The sequence below is a fragment of the Sapajus apella genome, unplaced genomic scaffold, assembly GCF_009761245.1.
Source record: "Sapajus apella isolate SASKATOON/1434 unplaced genomic scaffold, GSC_monkey_1.0 scaffold61, whole genome shotgun sequence".
Taxonomy (NCBI): Eukaryota; Metazoa; Chordata; class Mammalia; order Primates; family Cebidae; genus Sapajus; species Sapajus apella.
The window spans coordinates 4975419-5002394 of record NW_022437001.1 but is presented as its reverse complement, the minus strand read 5'-3'; the positions used below and the strand labels follow the sequence as shown (position 1 = coordinate 5002394).

General features: G+C 47.1%; 1 protein-coding gene across 2 annotated transcripts in view; it reads left to right on the top strand.

Moving 5' to 3' along the window:
* ARHGAP10 (Rho GTPase activating protein 10) overlaps positions 1-22883 on the top strand; it is a 329689-nt gene extending 306806 nt beyond the window's left edge. The window contains exons 21-23 of one of the 2 annotated variants that reach the window (XM_032246542.1): positions 13284-13436; positions 14558-14649; positions 22412-22883. In XM_032246542.1, coding sequence (XP_032102433.1) covers positions 13284-13436; positions 14558-14649; positions 22412-22500 — 334 coding nt within the window. In that variant the 3' untranslated portion in view covers positions 22501-22883. The remainder of the gene's footprint in view (positions 1-13283; positions 13437-14557; positions 14650-22411) is intronic. The other variant, XM_032246543.1, reaches the window with a different exon arrangement.
* The last annotated feature ends 4093 nt before the right edge of the window (positions 22884-26976 follow it).

Below are 26976 nucleotides of genomic sequence, written 5' to 3'. Positions count from 1 at the left end.
CTAATCCTGAAATCCTGACCTAGCTTCATGGTCCAATTTAATCTTCACTTCCAGGAAGTCTTCCTCATGCTCCAATCTACAGGGAACCTCTAAAGAGATTCCTTAATAGTATTTCTGCTGATAACTCGTTATTTGGTGCAAAGAAATTCAAGATGCCTTTGAGTATTGGTTAATATTTGCCTTTTAATATTATTTGATATTTATGTAGAATAAATGTTTCTACATATCTAATCTTTCCCTTATCCCAAGCTAGATCATAAAATTCTTTATTTTTTTAAGGGGGAGGTGGTAGGGAATACTGAGTTTCACTCTGTCACCAGGCTGGGATACAGTGGCATGATCTTGGCTTACTGCAACCTCCGATTCCTGGGTTCAAGTGATTCTTGTGCCTCAGCCTCCCAAGTAACTAGGATTACAGACATGCACCACCACGTCCGGCTAATTTTTGTATTTTTAGTAGAGATAGGGTTTCACCATGTTGGTCAGGCTGGTCTCAAACTCCTGACGTTAAGTGATCTGCCCACCTTGGCCTCCCAGAGTGTCGGGATTACAGGCGTGAGCCACCATGCCTGGCCATAAAATTCTTAATGATAGGAGTTAGATCTTACATTCTTTGAACTTTTTTGTGATAATGACATAATTATTAGTAAACTTTTAATTTCTTATTTTAATTATGTATAAAAATACTTCCTTTTGGAAATCTCATTTCTTTCTGTATGTCATTGAATATCTCTTAGGCTACTACATTTGGTTTCTGATTCATCTTTCTTGTAAATAAAGATCACCAACTCTTCCTCTAGGAATTCCACAGAATTAATCTTGCCATTCGCTCCTTGCTGTGTTTTGTTTCCTTAGCATTTATAAGTTCTTACTGTATGTCCTCCTCTTGCCTCCCCCATCTCTGCATTACCAGCTGTACAGTATTAAATATGATAGGTTCTGAGTAAATGCTCATTAACATCCCTTTTAGCCAAAGTTGCTATGGGGCCATTAAAACTCTACTTAGGGCTTTTACTGTGATCTCAGGTTCTAAGGAATGGAGTCCAAATGTGTGTGGATCACGTAGGGCCTCAGTAGATCTGCTGAACAAAAATGCCAAAATCTTGTCCACTGGAAAGCAGATTTGCAGAGGAAAACTTAAAGCAACAGCAGCTGTGGTTCTGACACAGGCGGCGTGTCAATGCAGCTGTTTGTCTGATAGGTAGAAAACAATGAGGCAGAATTGGATTCCTTGGGTTTCGGCTGATGTTTATGACTTGTGGGTATTATTCATTGCAGTCAATCAATCTGTAGCTATTACTTACCTGAACACTCAGTAAGGTGATGGGTGACTTCATTGCCAGTGAAGAATTGCTAGCTCAGTCTCCTTGGAGGACGTTACATCATAGGTCAAGGTATTTCAAATGTTCCAAAGTCATTTTTTCCCCACAATAAAGGTAGTTTTCTCTAAACAGGTTTTCTTCCATTGTGATTGATGGAACCAAGTCCTTGACCAAGTGATCCTTTTAGATTCTCTGCCACAAAAGAAAATCTCTTTTAGGAAATATCAGGCATTGCTATCTGCTGCCTCTACAGATTTCAATTGAAAAGGACCACCTCCTTTTCTGCCAGCGCATTCTCAAATTCAAGATGGCATGGTCTCAGAATAGCTCTTCCTAGCTGGGGGTGCCGGCACCCTTAGGTGCATCTCACTCTGTGCCCTGGCAGGCCAGGAGGGCAGTAGATTCCTCTCTCTACCCACTGAGAGGCTTGGCTTTGTTGATCCTGAATGTTAAGATATCCCTAAAGCATCTATCCTAGCTAGTGCTTCAAGCTGTCGTTGTGCCACTGAGATTTGTGCCTACTCAGACTTGATGTCAGTTATTTAAAATCACTAGATAACACCTTCCTATTCCCATATACAGCCTGTGCGTGTCATCATATACTTGTGTGCACTCACTGGGAAACATTTTTATTCCTGTCAATGAAATCACTTGTTTCCTCTAAATTGGCTGAATGAATAGGGGTTTCTCAGAGACAACTGCTTGGCATTTCAAATTACTTGACTGCTGGTTCCGTGATTGCTGTTCAGGAAGTCAATAAATTATGCTGGGAGGTATCAGAGTACCCCCTTAAATATGATTTGTGGCTTTGTATACCACAGTAAACCATGAATGATTTGCCTAAAGTTCAGAAAAGTAATCATTTTAGATCAGTTTTAATAGATTTCTGTGAAGTCTGGCACCTACTGAGAAATTAGAGGGTGGCAGTCACTGGCGAACTTCGTCTTCACCTCCTCCCTTCCTCTGTCTTTGTCTTTCCTTCTTTCCTCTCCCTCCTCCTTCAGAGAGGGCCTCCTCAATCCCGGCACTCCTTCAGGACCAGGGCAGCCAGTTCACCCTGGAAGTTGGTATCTTAATCTGATTATTTCAAAAACAAATAGACTTCTCTTTTAAAAGTGCTTTTTTTTTTTTTTTTTTTTTTTTTTTGGCTAACTTGACCAAAATGAACATACAGTGCTTTTGTAATAAGGGGTGGGAAGCTATGTAAATTTCAGGTCAGGAGAGAGTGATAAATAACTTAAAGGAATGAACTTCCCATTACAAAAACTTCCTGCATCTTTATTGGTTAGTAGGGCGATGATTTTCTAATTTAGCAGCTTTACTCTGTTTACCGGTATGTGGGCCCTGGTTATAGAATGCGGTGGGTTACATTGATATCTCTAGTAGAGCTAGTACCTTCTTCTGGAAGGATATGCCCTCTGATGTGGGTACTGTGAAGAACGAATTGGAGGCCAGTACCTGTTCCCATACTTAAGTGAACAGCAGGGTCTAAGGTAGCTCAAATCTAAGGAAGAACAGAAGCCAAATGAACAGGCAGGGCGTGCTCTCTTGCTGTGAGCCCACAGCAGCCTGTTAAATTCTGGGCCGAGGTTAGCTCCTTCCCCTACCTCTTGGGGGTCTGGGGACTTAAGGGAGTAGAACCTTCTGCTTTAGCAGAGGCTGTTGGTTGAGGCTACAGAGAAAGTATGATTAGATAGTTACCCTCTGGCATTTCCAGGCTCAGAGACCATAGAGCATTTAGTATCTTGGGGCACCAGACTTCGTTTCAGCTGTGTTGTACATGACATTTCATCTTAATGCTTGCATCAACCCAGTGGGGTAGATACATCTTCATTTTTAAAGATTGGAAGGCACAAAGGTTGTAGGAAAATTGGCCCAAGCCTCATAAGCAGTAAAGGACAAGAGAGTTTGACCCCTGATGTGTCTGGCCCAGTGACTTGTTTTACTGTAGAAATTGAAATTGTGTAGTTGCCTGTGGGGACCTTGTTTCAATTGTGGGTATTCTCCACCCCGCCCCAATTCTGAAACCTGCTGAGGCAGCCAGGGCTGTCAACTGGCCAGTGCCCTTGGTTTGAAGAGGGAGCACTGACCTTACATTACTTCACGTGGCTGTGGTGTATAATTATCTGTGGGAATAAACACTTGAATCTGGTTGCTGCAAATTCATCATCTAACACCTTGGCTGAGATTCGGGAGGAGGGCATTCTCTTCCACAGCAGAGCTTGAAAGACTTGGAAATTTGATCTCTGCAACCAGGCATCATCCATAATCTTTTTTTGAGTAATGTGATATTCAGTTGTCTCTCTTCAGCTTCAGAAAAGCTGTGGAACTGAGTCTCAGGGCCCGTATACTTGGCCATCTACCATCAATGTCTGTTCACTTTCAGTTTGGGGGTACAGCTTTTGTCTTGTGTGTTTCCTTGAATTTCTTCTCTCCAACTTTGTATAGAAATTATGCCATGCCAACTGCCTGGCTTTCTTACATGCTTCGATACACATCCATTGTGGCTTGCTGGGGTATTTTTGGGATCTGCGTTGTGTACTTGGCACTTGCGTGTGGCCTGATTCGTGTCTTCCTTTGCTGTGCTGTAGCTGCAGGTGCTGAAATTTGGAGATTTTATTTTTAAGTTAGAATATGGATAGTCCATGTAACTTTAAAGCCCTACCATGAAAAGATGACTTTCCAAAATAAAAACACATGCCTGAATTTTGTAGTAGCTTTTCCACTACTTAAGACTTTAAAAACAATTAAGTCTTGGATCAGTCATTTTTGGGTTTTAGTTTAACTGGTTTTTGTTGTTCAAGATTTACTTACTTGATGCCATTGTTGTAATTTATTATTTGCTATTCACGAATTGGCTATCTGTGTCTCAATATCTAAATAAGGTAAGGGCCTCACGGGTACTCTCTGTAAGTTCGAGACCGTTTACATTTGGTAGAGCACTGTTTTCAAAGAGGCCTGGCTTTGCATCCGCATTCTGTTTCTTACAGCCTCGGGGACCTTATATAAGTTATTTAAGCAAACCAAGGCTTAGCAAGATTATCTGTAAAAAGGGGAATAATAACATCCGCCCCTCTGGGCCAGGGTGAGGTTTCCAGATACCACATGTAATAAAACCCAGTCACTGCTCCCCTGAGAGCTCAAGGCAGCCACCTGCTGGGATTTTCCTTCCCTCTGAGAACGTAATTTAATATTCTTAGTTTAACTTGACCCCAACTTCCTGGTTCATCAGTTACATAATCTCCTCACTAAATAGCTCAGATTTCTAGCCTCGGAGAAGCTCTAGATGTTGACCTGAAGTTGTGTTTTGAGCAGTTACTGTATTTATTCCCTGAGGACTCAGCTGGGGCTCCTCTCCTAGCCTCTCCGGGATCTGCTTTGTCAGAGCCTCTGAGAATAGATCCTTGGCTGTCACATGGTCAAGGCATGGGGAACCTACTGGGACCCAGCCGCATTTATAACTTATTTTGAGCCTTATACCCAGGCAGCTCAGCCATTAAAACAAGTAACCCATAAATCTGTTCCGTAAATAATTGGAGGATTTTTCTGAGCAGAGTATCTGTGTCCCTTTGGGGCTGTGCCTGGCCTTGTGGAAGATGTTCAGCCCTCACATTGGGTGGCAGCTGGTCGAGACATTCCTGTCAGTGACCCTGCAGGACTATAACCTTCAGACCTCAAATGTCCCCTGATTTTCTGAAATGAAGTTACAGCTCCTTTTCTGTTCAGCTAGCGAGCTAAAGTTCAGTCCTCTTACCTGATTCCACACTGATCATCTGGAAGGAAGATAGGATTAGAGGAGAACTCTTTGAGTGGAAGATTGGTCAGAGACATAATTCTGTGCTTGCTCCCTTATAGCATAACCAAGAACTTTTGCTGTCAGAGAGTGGACTTTGGGAGTGAACTTTGGTGGTGATGTCCTTTCTTGTTAAAGGAGGAAATCCACACAGGAGCCTCAGCTTCGCACAGGTTGAGGACTGAGTGTTAAACGTGGCAGGCCCTCCTTCATGGGGTTCGAGGGATTTCCTACGGTGCCCTTTCTCCTCTCCCTGACCGTGTACCTCCTGTATAAGATATTCTCTGCTGGGCGTGGTGGCTCACGCCTGTAATCCCAGCACTTTGGGAGGCTGAGGCAGGTGGATCACTTGAGGTCAGGAGTTTGAGACCAGCCTGGCCAACATGTTGAAACCCTGTCTCTACTGAAAATACAAAAATTAGCTGGGCATGGTGGTGCGTGTCTGTAATCCCAGCTACTCGGGAGGCTGAGGCACGAGAATTGCTTGTACCTGGGAGGCAGAGTTTGCAAGGAACTGAGATGGTGCCACTGCACCCTAGCCTGATTGGCAGAGCAAGACTGTCTCAAAAACAAAAACGAAACAAACAAAAGAAAAACTTGTTCTCAAGGGTGAACAAGTTACTGCTTTTATGTGCTGGCTTTGTGTATTGACTGGCTCCCTCCTGCCTGAAAGGTGATCTTGTACAGTTCAAGAGAGCTTCTGCTTGACGAAAAAGCTGGGTATGTGCGGATCAGCCCCAGACATGAATAAGGGAGCCCCGCACCACAAAACCAGTGAAGACAGAGGGGATTCTCCAGCCAAATTGCCATCTCTCCCCCAACCCCCACACCCCTTCTAGGCTTCTTATCTGGTCCATCTAATCCAGTGATGAGCAAACCGTGGCTCACTGCTACCCGTCTTTATAAAATTTTATTGGAACACTGCTACACTTGGTTGTTTACATTTTATCTGCAGCTGCTTTTTGAGTGACAGTGATGGCAGAATTGAGTAGTTGCGGAAGTCCTGCCAAGTATTTACTCTCTGGCCCTTTACAGAATAAGTTTGCTGATCTCAAGCTAATCAGTCATCAAAACTAATCTGTTTGGAAGAGCCCACCTTTCTTCAGCCCGGCTTCGGGCTGAAGTGCAGTTAACCACTGCGGTGGTAGGTGGAGAGTGCGGGTGATTTTAACTGTAAGCTTCACACATCTCTTCTTGTCATTAAAGCAGCCAGACATTTTCCTTATGGGTTTTGGATGCCCTCAAGTGTTTGTTTATAATTTAAAAAGGTCTTTAGTATTTCAGCGACTGAAAAATCTATGTGGGGTTGTTCTTTTTATAATGTGTCGTTTAAATAAATTTTTATTTTGGAATAGTTCGTTTGCAGAAAAGTTACAAAGATACTACAGGGTTTCCAGAGACCCTTCACTCCCCCACCCCGCCCTTAGCATCTTACAGAACTGTGGTACCTTTGCTAAAAAACAATAAAATTAATGTTGATACAGTACTGTTAACTAAACATATGGACTTCACCAGTTTTTCCAATAATGTTCTTTCTCTGTTCCCAGCTCAAATCCAGGATGCCATGTTTCTTTTAGCAACTTAATTTTTAAATGATGACATCTTAACATATTCAAACTTTTTTCCCTTTGCATAGCCGATGTGCTGTGTTTTGGTAAATCAAATGGTTAGTGATGATACACCCCTAGAAATCAGAGGTAAGGTCTGACCCAGAAATATGTAATAGTAATGAGGGCTTCGTTTATTGACTGCTCACTATGCTTCCATGCTTTATGCCTATTATCTCATTTAAACCCCACAGTGCCCCAGCCTATGAATCATGACTCTCTCCTAGTTAGCTGAGGGAGTTGAAGTTGCTCAGCCAAGTTTCAGTTGTGGATGATGCTGAGTGCAGGCTAACGATGGCACCTGTGGGCCAGCCTCTAGGGGGCACTCTTAAGTCATTCACTTCCTCCTCAGCATAGCCTCTAGCTATTGACGAAAAGAGGAAGAAGACTAGGGCAGGAAGAAACTGCACACTGGCACTCAGCCAGCAATGCCAGTGCCAGCTTTGGCACCCAGATCTCTCTGCCGAGCGGCAGAGTCTTATGCACTTGCTATTTGCATGTGTATAATCCTTCAGTGGCCCTTCTTTGCCTTTAGCTTATGATCATGCCTCCTGCACATCCTGGTACTCACATCTCTCACTGTTCTTTCCATATTCTGTTCCAGTCACTCAGAGGACCTGAGGGTCTGAGCTCTGTGCTGTCTTGTCAGAACAGGGTTTACTAGAAAGATGACTTTGAGTCAGTTGCTTTAATCTTTCTGAGATGGTCTTCTCATATGTCATGTGGAATAATGGGGTGGTTGGGAGTAAGTGAACGAGTGCCTGCGTGTTGCATCTAGCACAGAGCTAGATTGCACAGTTGTGCCTTGCATGAGCATGGGTGTGGGGAGGTGATGACAATGTTGACTGTGGTGGCATCGGCTTCAGCATTAGATCCACACAGAAGCTGCCTCCTCCAGGAAGCCTTCCTGGCTATCCCCATGGTTATTGGGTGCTCCCTCCACTCTTCCTCTGAGGGACCCTGGGCAGATCTCTACATGGCAATCAGTGCCTGTATTATGGTTATTAATTGGGCATTTTCTACTCACTTGGCTGGAGAGCCGGTGTTGTCACGGCCACCTGGGTGTCCTCAGGGCCTGACAGGAAGTCCTCAGACCATAAATGATGAGCTAGTGGGTCTGCTCCAAATCTTCCTGATGGGCAGCAAAGGCCACCTCCCCCAACCCCATGGGTTTTGGCAAGGTGCATGTCACAGGACTTTGTTTCTCTGCGCTGCTATGACCCCTCGGTGTGCTCGTGTGGAGCCAAACAGTATGCTTGCGTGTGGAGTTCTCCCTCTCCTGGCACTTAAGGAATAACTGGCATTTATTTGAACAGAGATTTTCCCATAATATACAGATCTACAATATTTCCTTCTGTCTTTATTAACATTTTCAAACACTCTTGCCCAGGACAGCTGTTCTAGACTTATGCTGTATGTTTCCCAGACTGGCATGAAAGATCATTTCACTAATGTGTTAGCTTCTGCTCAGAGACCTGGCAAATGAGAGTTTAGAATCTTTCATAGCAGTGCAAACTTTGGATTTGATCTTGTATTGTATAACTATAGTGAAATATCTTGGTATTTGGGGGATTTAGTCACTTCAAATAAGCATTCATTTCTTTTCTTAATGCGTATTCTCCTTGCTCTATCCTTTTGAATTTAGATCGCACTCATTGCTCATACAGCCTGGAATGGGGCACTTGTATCTCTAGCGCTGCCCAAAGCCTGACCCGTCTATGTTATGCAAGAAATGTTTGTTAGATGCAGGACTTCTCCGGTGACCAGTGCAGCTGGTGTCGAGTTTTAACACTTAGGGCCCTACTCCCCTCCCCCTTTCTGAAATGTCTGTGATCTGCCGCTGCCAGAACTTTTTTAATATGCATGGAGCGTAGAGTCTGGTACTGGAGGAGATTGGATCACAGTTTGAATCAGAAGCAGCATGGACTGCTGATCTGTTCCGTTTTCTAAAAATAAGCTTTGTAAAGTATCAACACTGTTATAATTTCATGTTTTGGGGTTTGGCCCCACTGCTGTATGTGAAAGCTATAAGGTCTTTCCCTGAAATTCAGGCCTGTGTTTCCAAACAAGAGTGTTGACTGTTTTTAAAGAAGAGAGTTTCCTCATCCTTGACACAAATGCATATTCTTCCCTGCTTACTGTCTTCCCCAGCTCTTCACCCACCCTGCCTAAACACAAGAAACGCCTCTGTGGCTTCAGGAACAGTCAGGTAGACTTTCAATCTACGTATTTTCAGGAATGTGTTTCCAAGTTAGCAATTTGAAATCTTCATCTACTTTTGGTGAAACACTCTTGTTTCTATTTGTCCTATTTCTTTGAGAAGGAAGGAGGGTGATGTTGGCTCTTCGTACTGAAAATGAAGAGGAACTCCGTTTTAGGAGAAGGCTTCTGCAGTGTAGTGTGTTAAGCTGGGATAGCGAACAGATATAAGTAGTTTTCTGTATTTCTGTCTTGGTAAATGTGGTTTTTGAGCTTTTTAGGAACAGTTGACTTCTTTCTCCATTTTTGCAAACTGCAGCTTGGCTTTCAAGAAACTTGTGGCATTTAGGCACTTTTTTGTACTTGGTCAGTAGCTTGGCATTAAACAGAATTGGTGGTTTGTGCTCACGCCAGTCGTACCAATCAAAAATCTGTAGTTTAAAGGGACAGGTAGAAAAAAGGCAGTAAACAGATTTTTAAAATGTTTAAATTTGGGAAATGGTAGGAAAAGACTTTCAAAATATTTCATTATGTTCTAGCACTTAATGAGCTTTTAATTATTATTTCACTAATCACCTTAGGTCTTTTTCCCAAAGACGTTCTCAGCTGTGGCTCTCCACCGAACCACGGAGTACACAAAAATGATCTGGTGACTGTTTTGGTTCTCCCAAGGATGATAGTGTCAAGAACTGTGAAGGGTCTGAAATTTTACCCTGCTTGCAAGCTACCAAACTAGCCTACCATCGTTTCTGGGATGCTGGCAGAAGGCGTGGGACCCGCAGTCAGAGCCAACAGCCTCTACTAAACACAGCAGTGACAGTATCAGTGCTTTCTTGTGCCAATTCCCTGAGTCCCAGTTCTAACAAGGCGATGCAGCTTGGGCCGGGTCACACCTGCATGCTACGGGAGAGAAACCTGGAGCTTAGAAAACCCAGATCTTTCATAATGGTAAATCCCACCCTGAGAGAGAGAGAGAGAGAGAGAGAGATACCTTGGGGCTTAGTTCTTGCTTGGAGCCCAGGCTGAGGAAAAGCTGTTCGTTTAGCTGTTTGCTATGGGCTGCCATTGCAAATGCTTCCTGTTCCTTCAAACAGTTTTAAACAAAAGAAAAGAGAGTATCAGAAATTCTTTTAAAACTAATACCTTCCTCTACTGCTTTTTGAGAAAATGTATTACATTTAACATAATTAAATATTTTTTTAAAATGTTGATTCTTCTTATTAAAAAGTTACTTAAAGTTTGGAAGGTAGGAGATGATTACATAATGAGGCTCATGTTTACTTTTTTTTTTTTGACTTCCAAAAAATATGGACACCACATCTATGAAACATGCCATCATCGTCTGACCGCTACTGGCTTGAGATGTGAACTCATTACATGGTTTAATTATATTTACTCACTTTTTGCCTCATCCCTGATTCTTCCCAGCAGACAAGCCTCTGAAAACTTTCCTGTATCCCAGAAGCTACTCTGCTGCCTCCCAAACCTTGTTTGGTGGCACAGGTCTCTTCTTTCACAGGCTTCCAGTTGTGCACACATCTCACTGCCTCATCTCCATAGAGACTGTCTCCAGTCTTGCACATTGCTCCATCCTGTGAATATTCCAGCTCACAGTGTGTCTGCCCATGTGGGGTTCTGAAATCAAAGGAGAGTTACCTAGTGGAGACTTCTGAGATACATCGAGGAGCTCACAGAGACTTAGGTCTACACGGGAAGTCTGGGAGATAATCTTGGTGAACCGGTTAGTGCTAGATTACATAGCGCATGTATGTGTTTAACAGCAGCAGAAAGATCACAAAAAAACAAACACAAAAAACAGTGTGGAGAACCGGACCCTAGACAAGGATTGCTGATTCTGCATGTTTGTTTTGGGATGAGATGGAGAAAGCCAGGTTGCGGGACGGGCAGGCCTTTCTGTTCTGTATATCTGATTACAGTGGTGCTTTCACTTTCTTAAAACGGCGGGGTATTTTCTCTTTACATACATGCATGTGCGCGTGCACATACACACACTCTCTGTAAAACTCAGGTTTTTTTTTTAAAGAAAGCTGTGAGGATTAAGTAGACAATCGCTATAAAATTTATGCTCTTTATTTGTCAAGGGCCATATAAATATAGTAACATAGTTACTTTATCTTCCTCCTGCAACTGTCCTCCCTCTAGGCAGATGGATGACTCTGAAGGGTAGATGGGGGGTGTGGCAGAACATCTCATCTTCCTCCAGCATTGCCCTCCAAGCGCCTTGAATAATTGCTGGGAGATAACTTGGCAATTGTCTGGCTAACTAAGGTCTTAAATTTCTGGCCAGGGCTCCACTCACACCTGCCTCTCCTTTCCCTTCCTGATTAGTAGGACAACATGAAAGGTTCCTTTTCTCTTAAAAAACGAGCGACTTTTGTGACTGGTGATACAGATCACTTTAAGATTTATCGGGCCTTGGGATAAAATAGGTTTTATGACTCCCAAATGAATGGCTGGATAGGGGAATTGTAAATAAGCTCTTCAAAGAATAATGTTTTTTAAAATAATCTTCTTTTTTTCTGACCAAAGGACAGGAAAGCTTCTGTGTATTAAATACCTACTAAGTCAACTATGTACCAGATTTGTAAAATCCAGTTTTGGGGGCCAGGCACGGTGGCTCACGCTTGTAATCCCAGCACTTTGGGAGGCTGAGGTGGGTGGATCACAAGGTCAGGATATCGAGACCATCCTGGCCAACATGGTGAAACCCGTCTCAACTAAAATACAAAAAGTTAGCCCGGCACGGTGGCATGCGCCTGTAGTCCCAGCTGCTTGGGAGGCCGAGGCAGGGGAATCGCTTGAAGCCAGGATGGGGAGGTTGCAGTGAGCCGAGATTATGCCACTGCATTCCGGTCTGGTGACAGAGCAAGATTTCATCTCAGAATAAATAAATAATCCAGTTTTGGTTTTAGAACTTTCTAATTTGGTTGCTCAGATGTTGGCTGATAGCTCCATGTCCCTGCCACTCTGAGATCTCACGAAGCCTGGCTTCATCAGATCTGGAAAAAGAGTTAAAGATCTTCCTGCAGAGGCAAGAGAAATACTTGAAGTTATCAGAGAACAACCAGTGTCAACTTGCCCTTTCATTTATTGCTGTTGCAGGTGTTCAGGGAAGGCATATGAGTTAGGCCACAGGAGGAGTTTTGGGGGAGGTGGAACTGGAGCTGAGCCAAGGAGAAGGGCAAGATTAGAGCAAGCAGAGGAGGGCGGGGGAGCTTGAGAGGAGAGGCAAAGCCTCAGGCAGAGGTGGGAGCACCAGGAAGCAGAGCTGTGGCAGACAAGGGAGGCTGCAGGGGCGGGCTGCCCGGGTAGGCGGGCAGGTGGGGAAGCATTGGATATGGGAGACAGGTGGGTGAAATTGGCCCTAGGTTGCTGAGTGTCGCCGTGTTGGAGGATCACACCTGGGGTGCTGGCCAGGAGACCATGCTGGTACTGAAGGACAGACACGGTGTCAGTTGTCAGGCAGGGGAAACAGTCAAAGACCATGCTGAGGGATGTGGAAGTCCCGGGAAACCTCTCATGGAAACTGGTGTACTGGTTTAGCAACTAGGGGGAATCTGAGGTGAAGAGCGTCAGGGAACACGTGTGTGTTCAAAATGTCACTGAATGAAATGAGTTGCTTCTCAAGGGAACTTCATATATCATAGTCACAAGCCTCCCGTTCTGAGATAACTGAAGGCTAATTCAGATCAACACACATCAACTACTGCAACTCTCCCACTGTGCTTAGAGGCCATTCCAGGAGTCTGCTCACTGATCTCTTTACATTAATTAAAAAACAAATGGAAATGTTAAGAAATGCTCTGGTCACCAGAGGTTTTTGCTGTTCATTGGTTTCTCCCTTGAACTCTAGTCTTTGGCCCTCTCTAGAGGAAGCCTGAATGCCAGTGGCATTTTTTTCTAAACTGCCATACATGTAGGAGCAGGTGAAAGATCTTTAAATGTTTAGCTGATCTTTTGCAGCTCCTGGTCATGTGCTTGATGCTAGATTCCTGTGATTTTCCTTAGAAAAAATGAATAGTTTGAATGTCCTGCTATTCTTTTGAGCAATTAGATTCTGGTTTCCTCATTAGTGAACTCATAAGGTGCTAGGTTGGACAGACTGGAGAACCTGGAGAAGGACAGGAAGACAGCTTGAGTGTGGGGTTGTGGCTGGTGTCTGGGTTGTTTGTATCTGTCGTTTAGGCTGCAGGCCTGGGAGGATGCGGAGAGGACTCTGTCCCTACTGGTCAGGAGTGACAGGGGAGTTAGCGACCTAGTCATCTGGGATTGGGATGTGGTGCATTTGGTGTTCTGTGGCCTTTCTGCTATTAATCCTGCCCTTCAAACTCCTACCCTTAGCCCAGGCCAGACCCGGTCATCTATGGTCCAGTGGCTTAACACACAGTCTCCAAGCACAGCAAGTTCCAACCCAGCTGTGACACCTCCTTCACCTGAGTCGTCCCCTTTCCCCCTTTCTCCTCCTGCTACTGTAGCGGACAAGCCACCTGAAAGGTACGTGGTTTGGAGTGGAATGTGGAATACGGTGGCAGCACACAGAACCTGAGCAGGTTCTTGTGTTCTCTGCTGGCAAGGGCCTGCCGAGATGCCCCCGGCATCCCGCACGTGATCGACATCCCTTACCACCTTGTATCAGGGCTGTGCCTCACTCAGTTCAATAGCGAGGATGTTCTTGGGAGAGTTTGCCTTACATGAGACCTGCTTGAACCTACTCCGTCTTTGTGGAGCTGGTTGTGCATTTATGAAGAAGTTCTCATTTTGGAAGAACTTCTTGTTCATGAGTATGAAGCACATTCTTTGTTTTAAAGGTAGGCAAACGGGCACTGGAAACATTCACTTCCGTGGCATTCAGTGGCCAGGTCCATAGAAGACAGAGCTGCTGGCGTCCAGCAGGCTCTTCCACCTGGTAGTGGCTGAGGTGCTTCTTCCTGTCGGTGGCTTCCCCCATGCCAGTGAGGCGAGGCATTTGCTTTGGCTTTGATTGGACTGGCTAAAAGCATGGTTTCCATCCTTCCCCAATGTGTCCTTTTCATGCAAGGACGCAGAGGTTGCTTTGACAAATGGTGAGAAGCTGGGCCTGGTGTGCCTTTCTTGGGGTGGAGGGAGGGTCTAAATACAGAAGACTCAGGCAAGAGCAACAAGCCCCTCCTGGAGTGGTGCGGGGAGCAGTCGCTGCCTGGGACGGATCTGGGTTTGTGGTTTCCCACCTGTTTAGTGTGGATGTGCCGCCTCCCTTCACCAGCTGGGCAGGTGTCTCCAGGTGTGTGTGCTTTTCCTAATAGACCAATCAAAGTGCTTGGAAATAAACATGTGTTGTGGTTGCAACAGTGCTAAACAGAGGAAAGGGCATCCCACCAGGTAGGCAGGAGAATCAGGTGAAGCGGTTCAGTGACAGCGCCTCAAAGAGGCTCCCGGAGGAAAAGCTTAAATTTGAAACCCATCATTTACTTGAAAATCAAGTGCTGTGCTTAGCCTGATGTTCACTTCTACCATGTTAATTTCTTTTTTGGAGTTGCCCCACTGGTGATATCAATGAGTTTTGGAAGGGGGGTTGAGGGTGAGGTTTCTGTTTTTCACATTTTCATCGATGTCTTTTGTGTTCTTTTTCTTTGCAGCCTCAGCAGTCGGAAGGCTCGAGCTGTGTATCCGTGTGAAGCAGAACACAGCTCGGAATTATCTTTTGAAATAGGAGCAATTTTTGAGGATGGTAAGTGTTAGTGGGAGCTTTGTGGTCGGACACATCCTCTCACCCCAGAACGTCTGCAGCAGAGTGTAAGCAGTCAGTGGTGGTGCTGTATGCGGCAGGACGAGCCGCCTCCTTGATGCCTTGGACTGCGTTGAGCTGCCGCATTGGTCTCCCAGGCCAGGGACCTGTCACTGATGACTGGAATGCCGCTGTGCTTTCCTCTTGTTATTCTCAGACCCATCTCATCTGTGGGTCTTCATTCAGGTCATCTCTCCCCTAACGGGAAGAAGCTAGAGTCACTTGGACTTAAGAAATATTTCTGATTTGCATGCTTTATTTTCTTTGTTCTCTCAGAGTTCTTAACCAAGGTGGTTTAAACACTTCAGGCTTACCAACCCTGAGTCATCAGAGAATACTACTCTTCCTAAGAAATTTTGATTTCTATTTCCCTAGCCATTTTCTTGCTTTACATTTTTGCTGGTTTGAACAGTGTGTGAGTCTTCAGATACCGGTATTGACTTTGCATATTGAAACAAGGGTGTAGCCTTTGAGTATTTAATATTCATACACAAGCATTTAGGAGCTACGCCTGCTTGAATATTTTAAAAAGTTCTCTTAGGGCTCAGTGTCTTTTCTCTCCTGCTCTTGCTTTCTTCCCTCCCAGTCCTGCTCATCATGAAATGCATTGGTTGCTGTGGAAACCGTGATGTTGTGTGTGGGCGGAGCTTTCCGGGGAAGCAGTAGGAACCTTAGATGCTGGGAATGGAATGGCTGATTATCCAGAATGTTTGGGATATGTGAAATATATCAACACGAGGCACAGTGGTGTACTGTCAGTAACGCAGCATTTGCTGACAATTGTTTTTTAGAAAGCAAGTTGCCTCATTTGGAATAGATTTCTATATGCGCGTGATATGTATTCTTCAGAGACAGAGACTCCTGGTAGTGTCAGAAAACAAACAACAACAACAAAACCCAACATGGAACAGAATTAGACTCTGTGGAGAAATTTTGTTCTTGGAGTAGAAGACGATCATTCCTCCGTCACCATAACATACATGCAGTTTTGACAAGAGAACGTGGAACATAGCTGCCCTGTCTCATGTCGGCACACCATATGGCTGAAGGGGAGGCTGAGATGGTAGTATTGAAACACACTCATTTGAGAAATGTGGTGAATTTTTATTTTGTGTGATTAGATTTGTTTAGAAGGCTCTGAACTCTCTCCCTGCAGTATGGTTTGTGAAATTGTTACCTTGGTAGAAGGTGTATCTATTAGGATATCGTAGGCTGCAAGTAACAAAAATTGACATAACTGGTTGAGTCAATCGTGAAGATGCATTAAAGTCAGGCACAGTGGTGCACACCTGTTGTCCTAGCTACTGCAGAGGCTGAGGCAGGAGGATCACTTGCGGCCAGGAGTTCAAGGCCAGCCTCGATAGCATACACCCCCATCTCAAAAAAAAAAAAAAAAAAAAGTTTACACAATAGTAAATTTTGGAGGTAGGACGCTTTAATTTATATTCATATGCTCAAAGATGTTGTCAAAGACCAAATTGTTTCCATCTCTCTATGGAACTGTCCCCAGTTTGTGGACCTGGTCCTCTGGCTGGTTTCCCTGGTGGGAGCGAGATGACTGCCACAGTTCTGGGGGAATTGGCTGGGTGTGGTGGCTCATGCCTGTAATCCCAGCACTTTGGAAAGCGGAGGCAGGTGGATCACCTGAAATCAGGAGTTGGAGACCAGCCTGACCAACATGGCGAAACCTTGTCTCTACTAAAAATACAAAAAAAAATAGCCAGGTGTGGTGGCACATGCTTGTAATCCCAGCTACTCAGGAGGCTGAGGCAGGAGAATGGCTTGAACCCAGGAGGCAGAGGTTGCAGTGAGCCGATATCGCGCCATTGCACTCCAGCCTGGGCGACAAGAGCGAAACTCTGTCTTAGAAACAAAACAAAACACAGTTCCGGGCATCATGGCCACACTCTGGTGGAAGGAATTGTCTCATCCTTGTGTTTATTTAAGAATGAGAAAACTTGTCCAGAATTTTCTTCCTGGTTTCCCCATCCTCACATCCCAGTATGCACAACTGAGTCACATGCTTAACCTAAACCAATCATTGGCAAGGATTCCGACCAATCAGAATCACACAGGGTATAAGACACCTACCCTGGGCACACAGCCATGTGAATGAGGGTCAGTGCCTAAAGCAAATGCAGATATGCCAGTTTAGATTAAAGGAGACAGGGTGGTTGGCATCTGACCCAGGAGACTTACATTCTCCAGTTCTAAAGTCCCAAGATGACTTGGAGTCTTCCTAAAAAGAAAGCATGCATGTACGCACGTCCATGTACATGGTCATACATTTGTACATATATATGCGTATGTGCACACACATCCCAGTGTCTCCCTGTGTTTTTGGAGGAGAAGAGCCATGATTGCTGGCAACATGGATTCCGAACTCTGCACTTATTTTGCCTGGGCTCACACCATGGCTTTCCTGTCTTCTGTGTGACCAGGACAGGCTCCTTCAGGATTCTTTGCAGCCGATCTTCATCCTCAGCAGCAGGGATGGCTGCAACATTGATGTTGTATCAAGAGAGCATTGGGGCTACTGGAAAAATAGGATTCTAAGCGCTACAGACGTATGTGGGAGAGGTTGCTGACACGATGCCACACTGGGTACATCATCGTGTGTCACAGATGACGCTATGATTTAAGCCAGATCATGTCTCCCTCAGGTTCTGTGCTCTGCAGGGCTGGTGTCCAGCTCTGTCAGGACTTTGCTGGCTGGGGCACCCCAGGTGTCTCAGGGGCTCCTTAGTCTGACCCTCCTCTAAGGCCGGCTACTTGGAAAATACCTGTTGATGTGTTGAGAACTTCTCCCTCCCCAGGGATGTGAGCATCGTGTTGAATGTGAGCTGCTTGTCTTGCAGGTGACCCCCCCTGGTTCTTCTGTAGCAGGACAGATAACATAGTGGAAGGCATTCAGAATCAACAGCATTCAGCTTGTGGCTTAATAAGGACAATTCTCAAAGGGTACAGTAAGTTTAAAGCCCTTAAGCAGGGTTTATTTGTATGTGTGTTTGCACCTTCGTCTTCTGTGCATAGTTGATCTCTTAGCTAGTTGAATGCAGGTGCTTTCCCAGAACATGTCTAGGGAAGTCCTTCCTTGAATGGCTATGGGGTCTTCCTGTCTGACAACTGACATGGAGAAGACAGACTGGCAGGTCATGTGACCTGTGGAGCCAGGCAGTGCTCCAAGTGGCCACTCTATACAGCTCAGCCCATAGGCTGCCATGCTTCCCATCCAAAGGAAGCTGCCAGGAATGCTTCCTTTCTGCAGACCAGCAATACTTAGTGTCCCTGGAATGCCCAAGACATTTTTCCTTTGTTCACTTACCCATTTGGAATCTTCCAGAATCCATAGATGCTCTTGCCGTGCAATCCCTTTTTGTACCTCATACAGGCAACAAAGGAAATTGGTTTATGGCACGCAGTGGCCTTTGGAGAAAACTATCTCGAGGTCAGAGTGACCCCTGGGCGGCATCATCAGAAGTTATGCGGTTTGGGATGTATGCAGCTGTGAGAAGTCCTGACCCGGAATGTGGTCTGCACAGGGGTCTTTAGCAAGTTTGTAGCTCCATGACTGTCCTTGTTCTTTGCTCTTACTGGGTGGGCCTGGACTTAAGTTATGAGTTCCAATTCTAGGCAGAAGATGTGTTTCTCTAGTAGACTCACTAGTGCTTAGCTGTTGCTCTGGGGCAGTGCTTCCCAAACCACCCCAGAGAGACGGCTGCGTTTATAAGGCCTCAGGGCAGTGATGCTCCTGTGATGGCCAGAGGGACCTTTCCTGTTTCTCTGGGAACCCTAGAAATACGGTTTGCTGGTGATCTCCAGCCAGTCCTGCTCTCTTTCCAGACAGGTGCGCTCCAGTCAGTGGTTGCCTTCCCAGGGACAGGGGTGGGAGGGGTGCTGGGCAGGTTGTTTTCAGGAATAACCCCACGCGGCGGCAGCAGTGGGGCTGCTTTCCTGCTGTCCAAGGCTTTGTCAACATCCACCTGTAGATGTGGGGGAGCAGGTGTGGCCCAAATTAATTCTTAAAAGCCTCTGGTGGTTAAACTTTAAAGGTCTCAGATAGACACAGAATAATACCAGGAAGACAATTTGGCATTATCCTGGAAAGTGGATCACATATAGACCCCACAGCCCAATGATTTTGTTGCCAGATAGATTCCTAGCACACGAGAATCTGAGAAAAAGTACTGAGTGAAAAAATAAGTTCCAGATGACTAGACATTATGTGCTTCTGGTTAAGCTCAGATATATGCAAAATAAATAGGCTATTATTAGGGATATGTGCTTGTGTAATGAAACTGAATTTTACCCATAGCTGAGGTAAAATAATGAGAAATACAACATTCAAGCTATTGCTTGCCTCGGGGCAGGAGAAAGGACAGAGCCCAGGGCTCGGCCCCACTGCGGGCCCCGCTGCAGTCCTGATGTGGAGTGCGGGTTCCCGGCGTTCACCGTGTGATGATGACGCTTCAGTGGTTTCAGTACTTGTCACATACATTGTCTACATTATGCTGAAAACTGAGTTGGTGGAAGGGACCTGCTTATCTTTGGTGCTACTTGGGATCCCCGCCCCACACCCGTCTTGTTCCCTGGTGTGGTCTAAAGGCTGTGAGGACACTGTGACTGAAGCAGAGCGAGGCTCCTGGACTGAGACCTGCAGGCACGGGGAGGGTCCATGGGAAATGACAGACACTGAGGCCACCGTGCTTCCCATCCATAAGAACGGAAGAGCAGAGCCCTGCTGTCCACATAGACACTTCTCGGGGGAGGAGCAGTGCGATAAACTAGGAGAGGAGCCCCAGATGAGTATTTTGGGGTTTGATGCTACTGAGCGAGATCAGATCTTTGGAGAGGGAGGGAGAGCCTGCCAGCTTCATCTGCAGCTGCAGAGCCACCTTTCCTGTGCCTGGGGATGCCTTGCTATTGGTCTCCAGACCCTTCTAGCTCACTCTGCCCACCACTCGCCTGGGTCCACTTCCAGGCTCTTGGATGTTACAGGATCCTCCTTGGTCACTTCCATAAAGCAGTGATCTCTCTCTTCCTACTGGCTTCTGCCTTCCAGGGAGGGGAGGGCTGGGGAGGTGGTGGATGGTGTTGTGGAGGTATCTCTCTGGTTTGCTGGTTGAGGAGGTGCAGGATTCCCGGCCTGGCCTTCATTTCCCCATTCAAGCCTCCTTTCACCTCCAGTGTTGTGGGAAATCACTTTTTTCCTCCTCTGTTCATCCTTTTGTTAATCCTGAGTGTGGTGTGTATAGGGTAGAAGAAGAAACAGTGAGTGCGTGCAGGTGAGACTGTATTCGAGACTATCTTACTGCCTCCTCTCAGCAGATCCTGGAAGCCAAGTGCTAGTAACCCCGTGTTGCAGGTAACAGCCGAGCGAGGCGCCCAGGGGTTAATTTCCCAGGTGCACCCAGCTGGCCAGGAGTCTCCTCCGGACTCTGACTTCAGCCCAGGGTCTTTTGCCACTCAGGCTCCCAAACAGTTACAACCCTGAGGGCCTCTTTTGCATAGAATCCAAAGCTTTTCCCTGATGGTGACGGCACACTCGTAGCATTGCCAGCTGAGGCTTTTGCAAGAAGTGAGAAGTCTCTCAAAATCCTGGTATGAGGAACAGTGTCAGGGTCAAGGTCATTGAAGGCATGAAGAAAGTGACTTGCTGCCAGATCACTTGGAGAGCACATCTCTGATTTTGCTTTTTCATTCATTATACAGATCATCATGCATCTGACACTGCTAGGTGCTGCATCTCATGTTATAGATGTTTTATGCTCTCACAGTCTAGACTAGAAGAGAGTGTCTCAGTGTGTCTGTCTCATACACATGTATGCATGCACACACGCACACAGAACACGTGGGGTGCATAACTGGGAGCCCCAACCTGGTTTGGAGCGTGGGGAGGAGTCTGGAGGTAGGGGCATGTTCAAGCTGCTCTTTGAAGCATGGGTAGGTGCTGTCCAGGCATAAAGGCAGGGAAGAGCATTCAGGTCCAAGGGAACAGCTCCTCCGAGGCCTTGAAGCCAGAAGCTTGTTGAATGTAGGGAAAGCACAGGCAGCTAGGGGAATGCAGACAGCCAGAATGTGTGTCTGTTCATCCAAGGAAGGGAAGAACAAATGGTTACCTTGTTGTAAAAGACAGTCAGAATTGGATTGTTAGTGGGCAGTGTATGTATATATATATCTTCCAAACTGTGGGCAGCCATACCTTAGAGGACCATGAACTCAATTCGCTGCGTTACAATTAGCATTCAAAGAATGATCTTTTTCTGTACAAATCCATGGGGGGAAAATTAAATTACAGAATACAGAAAGGAAGGCATTGCACACAGTGAGGGTGAGGGTATTGCTTTGTGAAACTTGTGTGGGTTATGGATGTGTATGCGTGTACTTGGTTTTTGATGTGAAATTTTTCTCCTGAGTTATGATCAGAAGCCACTTTTCCCAGCCGCCTTTCGGGTTGGTCTGCTGGGCTAGCCCACGTGTCCCCTTTTGTTTATGCCACAGCTGCCACGCCTGTACTTTACCACGGCTGGGGATTGGAGTTGGGGCCTGTCCACAGCTGCGGTTATTAAATGCTTCTGTACTGGATTTCTGAACCCTGGTGACAAGTAGTTGGACCTGTGCCTTTGCTGTCCAGATTGCAATTTTCTCTTAAGTATCACGTGGATATTTATGAACAGTCCATCGTGCCAGGCACCGTGCCCAGATGTATAAGGCTCAGACTGCCTTCAGGAGTTCCCCATCCAGCATGGGAGTCAGACCAATGCCCAGACAATGCCTGTGAGGGCTGAGAAGGGTCAGGAAGACTCTCGGAGGAGGAGGCATCCAATCAGGTCTCTAAACAGAAGGAATTACCTGGTGAAGAGATGGGGGAAAGGCATTCCAGGCAGAAGGCACTGCACTTGCAAAGGCCTGGAGCTGCAGTTGGGATTTCTCTGGATGATTCACTGCAGTTGTCATGCATGTTGTGCCAGTGGAATGTGAAGAGCTTCTGGAGGGGCGCCGGAGCCAGGTGCCCAGGGGTCTGTGTTCCAGACCAGTAAGAAGCTTGAGTTTGAGGCTGGGAGTGGTGGCTCATGCCTGTAATCCCAGCACTTTGGGGGACTGAGGTCAGTGGATCACCTGAGGTCAGGAGTTTGAGACCAGCCTGGCCAACATGGTGGAACCCCATCTCTACTAAAAATACAAAAATTAGCTGGGCGTGGTGGTGCACGCCTGTAACCCCAGTTACTCAGGAGGCCGAGGCAGGAGAATTGCTTGAACCTGGGAGGTGGAGGTTGTAGTGAGCTGAGATCGTGCCACTACACTCCAGCCTGGGCAACAGACCAAGACTTCCTCTCAAAAAAAAAAAAAAAAAGCAGCAGTAGCAGCTTGAGTTTGACTTTAAGCAGGATAGTGACATGATCAGCTCTATATACTAGAGAGTTCACTGAGCATCTTTGTGCACAGTGGATTGGAAGGGGCCGGACTGGAAACTGGGGCACTAGTTAGGAGGCTTCTTCGGGATTGTGTAGATGAGGATTGTGGTGACCAGTGCAGGGACGCAGAGCCTGTCAATGACCCTGGTGCAGACTTTGCGACCTGACATCCCAGAATTGGGCCCTGTTCTCTCCTGTCCACTTCCTTGTTGAGCTGTTAAAAGACAGTGAACACCCAGGAGGCAAGTACTTGGGCATTTTGTAAAAGTGATTTTTCTCTTCCTTTTCAGTACAAACCTCGAGGGAACCTGGCTGGCTAGAAGGGACTCTGAATGGCAAGAGGGGGCTGATTCCACAGAACTACGTCAAGCTGCTGTAGTTCCTGGCCCCTGAGCCCCCACTGACCCTGGCACCCAGGGACCTGCCTGGGGGCAGAGAGCTGCCTTCCTCCTCCGAGGCTCTGGGCTGCCCCCATAGGTACCTCCATACTCGGGAGTTACCATCATCACAATCAGCCTTGCGGGGAGGAGGCAGGGGTGGGACGCACCGCACAGAACTGTGATTTGTGGATCAGAAGGGGAATGTCAAGATTCGCAGAATGGACTTTTCATTTGTCAAGCATCGGGATTTGTGATTTTTAATTATCCAGCCTATAGGATGAGAGGGATGGCAGCCTTCTGCCACCCGTGCTGTCCTCACTGGCAGTCACACCACCAGAGCCACCCTGGCTCCGTCCCCTCCCAGAGCACCTGCTGTCTTGATCGCAAAGGGAATGGTAGTACTCACAGGGTTAGGTTTGCACAGTGCGTGCTTGGCTCTGGCGGCCTCGCCTGAAGCGGCTGTTGCTGGTGCAGGGGAGATGGTCTCAAGCCAGAGGGAAGCAGAGAGATGTGCTTCTCAAGCCTGCCCCTTCCTAGACGGCCACCTGCAGGACCCCACACCCACTGCTCTGGCAGCGTGCACTGGCGTGTTTGTAACAGGCTTCTTGGTGCTCCTCACCCGTGTGCTGTTTTCCAAACACCGCCTTTTTGCCTCAAGGTCTCTGTAAATGAAATAAACTGTAATTTACTGTTTGATTTGTCTGTCCTAATGTGGGGAAGCGGTTGTGGAACCCATTGCCCCATCATGATTGATGAATTGGCAGCCTGCGATGGGGACTTGTTTCCTTCTGCTGTTGGTGTGCTCCCAGGTGGAATCTGTTAGCGGGGGAGCCTGGAGTATTCGCAGTGGGGTGTGTTCCTGGGGGCAGTGGGCATCTCTGATGTGTGAAATCCTGGAAGGGCATTCACACTTCCACCAGTGGCTGCATAGGCCTCTCTACCGCGGGAGGTATGTGCAGGACCTGGAGCAGGGCTGGGGGGGCTTTGGCCATGGGTGGTTTGTGCCAGCTGTCTCAGTGCCCTGAGACCAGCCCTCCTACCAGCACCATGGTACACCCCTCTCCCACACCACCCAGCATGCCTCTGCCTTCCAGGCCTCCCTACTAATCTCTTCATCTGGATTAATTTTGGTGTGGGGGGAGGAAAGGGAGGCAGAGCAGACCTTCCCGGCGGAGCCTCTGCCCTTGACTCTGCCCTGCCCTGTGCTGATTGCTGCCCTCAGCATGGACAGACCTTGCGCTGACTCTTCCTCATTCTCCTCTGCCTCCCAGTCACAGGTGTAAGCAACCTCTCGGGGAAGAAGGGACTTCCTTTGGAATGTGGGGCTTAGTTTTAGTGGCCCCAGGATTCTGAAGCCAGCCCCATGCCCCAGAGGCTGCTGTGTGGCCAGGCGTGTCTTTCCACACATCCCCATGGGAGATTCCTGGACCTGTCTGCCTTCTCTCAAGCCTTTATCAAAGGATGGATGTGTCCATTGCTTCATTCCCAGATGAACTGACTCAAGAGCTTGCCAGTGAACAGCTTGGAAGTCACCTCATGCAGATCACGTGAAGGTGTGGAGTTAGGAGTTGTATGTGTGTGGGGGAATGTGCTTGTTGAAAAGTATCTGTATTGTAAATAAAAATAAGGACAATTTTGATGCAACATAATTTAAAATAATCATGGGCCCACTGAAGAGCATTGGCACTGCAGAGGAGCCCAGGGCTGCCCTACTGCAGCTGGGTCTGAGGCCTGGGCAGGGGCTGGCTTGGCCCTGGGGCTGGGGCAGCATAAGCGCACAGTAGCCTGTTTTCTGAGCTGTCATTGCCACTCTGACTCGCTGCTTGGGATGTAGAAGGGAAATTTGGCTCTTGAGGTTGCTGCTGTGTTCCACTTGGGTGAGAGCCCCTCTGTAGGAAGTGGCAAACCTTTGGGCAGCTGGAGCAGGCTGAGGTTAGTGTTGGGAGTGGCTTCCTGGCAGATCCCGAATTGGTGTCTCCCTAGGGTTCATTACAAATAAAATCAAGGCCTGCACCAGGCCTTGATTTATTTGCTTGCTTGCCAGAGATTCCTGTTGTGAACTGTGAGATGCACCCAACCTGCTGTTCCCCTCCAAGTGTTTTTATCACCACTTAGTTAGGGAAATCACCACCAAGTCTGGCTACCTGTGTGACCTTGGTCCAGATCAGTCACCTCTGTGATTCTGTTCCAGCATCCTAAAAATAAAACAATACCGACAGGTTTGGGGTTGAAATGACCTAATAGAAGCAGTGCACCCAGTATGTGGGGAGGCCTTGGCTAATAGGAACTGCCATTCCCGTTTTTCTTACTCATGAATAAGAATAGCAGCATTGTGCATCTTTGTCATCAGGGCCCTCTGTGTTCCTTAGGATGACAGGGTGACCAATGTGAAGTTCCACAACTGTGCCGTGTGGGGGCTCCTGTAAGCCTTCAGAGCTGAAGACCCCTCCTGTTGCTCTGGGGAAGAGTGGGGTAGTGCTAGAGGGAAGCAGGGGTGTTTCTGAGAACGTGTCATGTGCACAGCAGTGTGGCCAGGACCGCCAAGGCCTCTGGGCAGGGAGCTTACCCCTGGGCTTGGCCCAAGATGTACTGAGGAACGGGATCAGGAGGTGTTTTCTCTTTGGTGGATCAACTCCCTTCCCCTAGAAGAGAAGTGGAGTGTGTTTTGCTGTTTTAGCTGGACGGGTGCGGCTGCTCCCCAGGCTCTGCTGTGGCTGCCCGGCCTTCCCTCAGCCCCACCTCGCTCTGATCCTGCAGCACCAACTGCGGCTGCTTAGACCAGGTCCATGTTCGTAGCCTGTGTTCATTCAGAGACACTATGGTGGTTTGGGGCAAAAAAGAGCACTTGAGCTATGTGTTTCTTGTTGGCACTGGGGATGCAGGGCTTGCATCTGATGGTGCCAACCCATAGGGCCTTCGCTGGTGTCCCTGCACCTGTAAAGGAAATGCCAGGTGAGAACAGAGCCAAAGGACTTGCAGGCGCTGCGGCCCTATCCTCCTTCCATTGTAGCAGCAGCGACATCTACAGTTGGATCTACAGTTGGGAGTATGGAAGGGAAAATCCATGGGTGTCTGTGTCAGAGACAGATGTCTAACTCATTCTCTCCTTACAGTGACTGCACAAGCCAGCGGCAGTTGGCCCACTTTATGGATGAGAAAATGGAGAAAAGCACTTGCTTGCTCAGGTTCAGTAAGCTAGTCACATGTTCTTTCTGCTGTGCCATCTTGTCCCCAGGCCCATGCTGTTAGGAGTTGAATTGTTTCCCACTCCCCAAATTCATGCATTGAAGTCCTTAACTCCCATTCCCTCAGAATGTGACCTCATTTGGAAATAGGATCTTTGCAGATGTCGCTAGTTAAGCGGAGCACAGTAGTGTTGCCCCTAATCCAATATCACTGATGTCCTTAAAAAAAGGGGAAATTTGGACGTTGAGACAGACATGCACAGAAGAAGGATGATACGAAGAGAAACAGGGAGAAAATAGCTTATTACAAGCCAAGCAGAGAGGCCTGGAATAGACTCTTCTCTCACAGCTTTCAGAAGGAACCAACCCGGTGGGTGCCTCCATCCTGGACTTCCAGCCATCTTGGACTTCCACCTTCCAGAACTGGGAGAAACTGTTTAAGGTGCCTCTACGGAAATAATACAGTGGTGAGAAGTGCGTGTTGTGTTACAAGCAAGCTGAAATCCTATTTTCGCTGTTTTGTATCCTGGTGATCTCTGGTAAGTTACATGACCTTTTTATGGTTCTGTTTGTGCTTGTGAAATGGAGAGAGGAGAAGCAACCTGTGGGATGTGACAGTTAAATGAGAGTGAATGTCCTGTGCCGGATGGATGCATGGCAGGAAGTGGGGTTTAGTAAACGGAGAGACAGGAGAAGGCAAGGCAGCGGGTGCTGTGGTGGATGGGGGTCGGTTTCTGCCCCCTTCTCATCTCTAAGCCACTACCTGCTTCCCGCCAGCATCTCTTCTCCAGAAGCCATTCCCTGCTCTTGTCCTTGCTGACATTGCTCAGCCTCTCCCTCCTTCCCATCGCTACTCTCCACCAGCCACTTCAGGCTCCTGCTGTCTTGGGCTTGCCTTTGTTCCCATTAACCTCCAGGCTGGGCATCTTCTCACCTTCTGAGGGGCTCTCCCTTCCAGTCTCTCAAAGCCAGTCCCAGTTACCCCTTTTTTGGCCAGATGTTTTCCATCACTTTGTGAATCCTCTCGAGCCACATAGCTTTCCTCTGTCCACTCTGCAGATGCTATTCCAGGCGCGTGTCCTCAGGCAGCTCTCCTGTTCCTGGTTCTGTCTTCTCAGATGCTTGTCAGCACTCTTCCTCCTGGACTGGCCTAAGCAGTAATTTATTGCTACCTCATTTGGGCAGCCCAGCCCAGCTAATTCTAATGCTTCAATGTCTAGCTAAAAGTATCTCAGTCTACCGGTTAGAAGAATACCTTGGAAAACACTTTCTCTCTGAAGGTTAACTTGA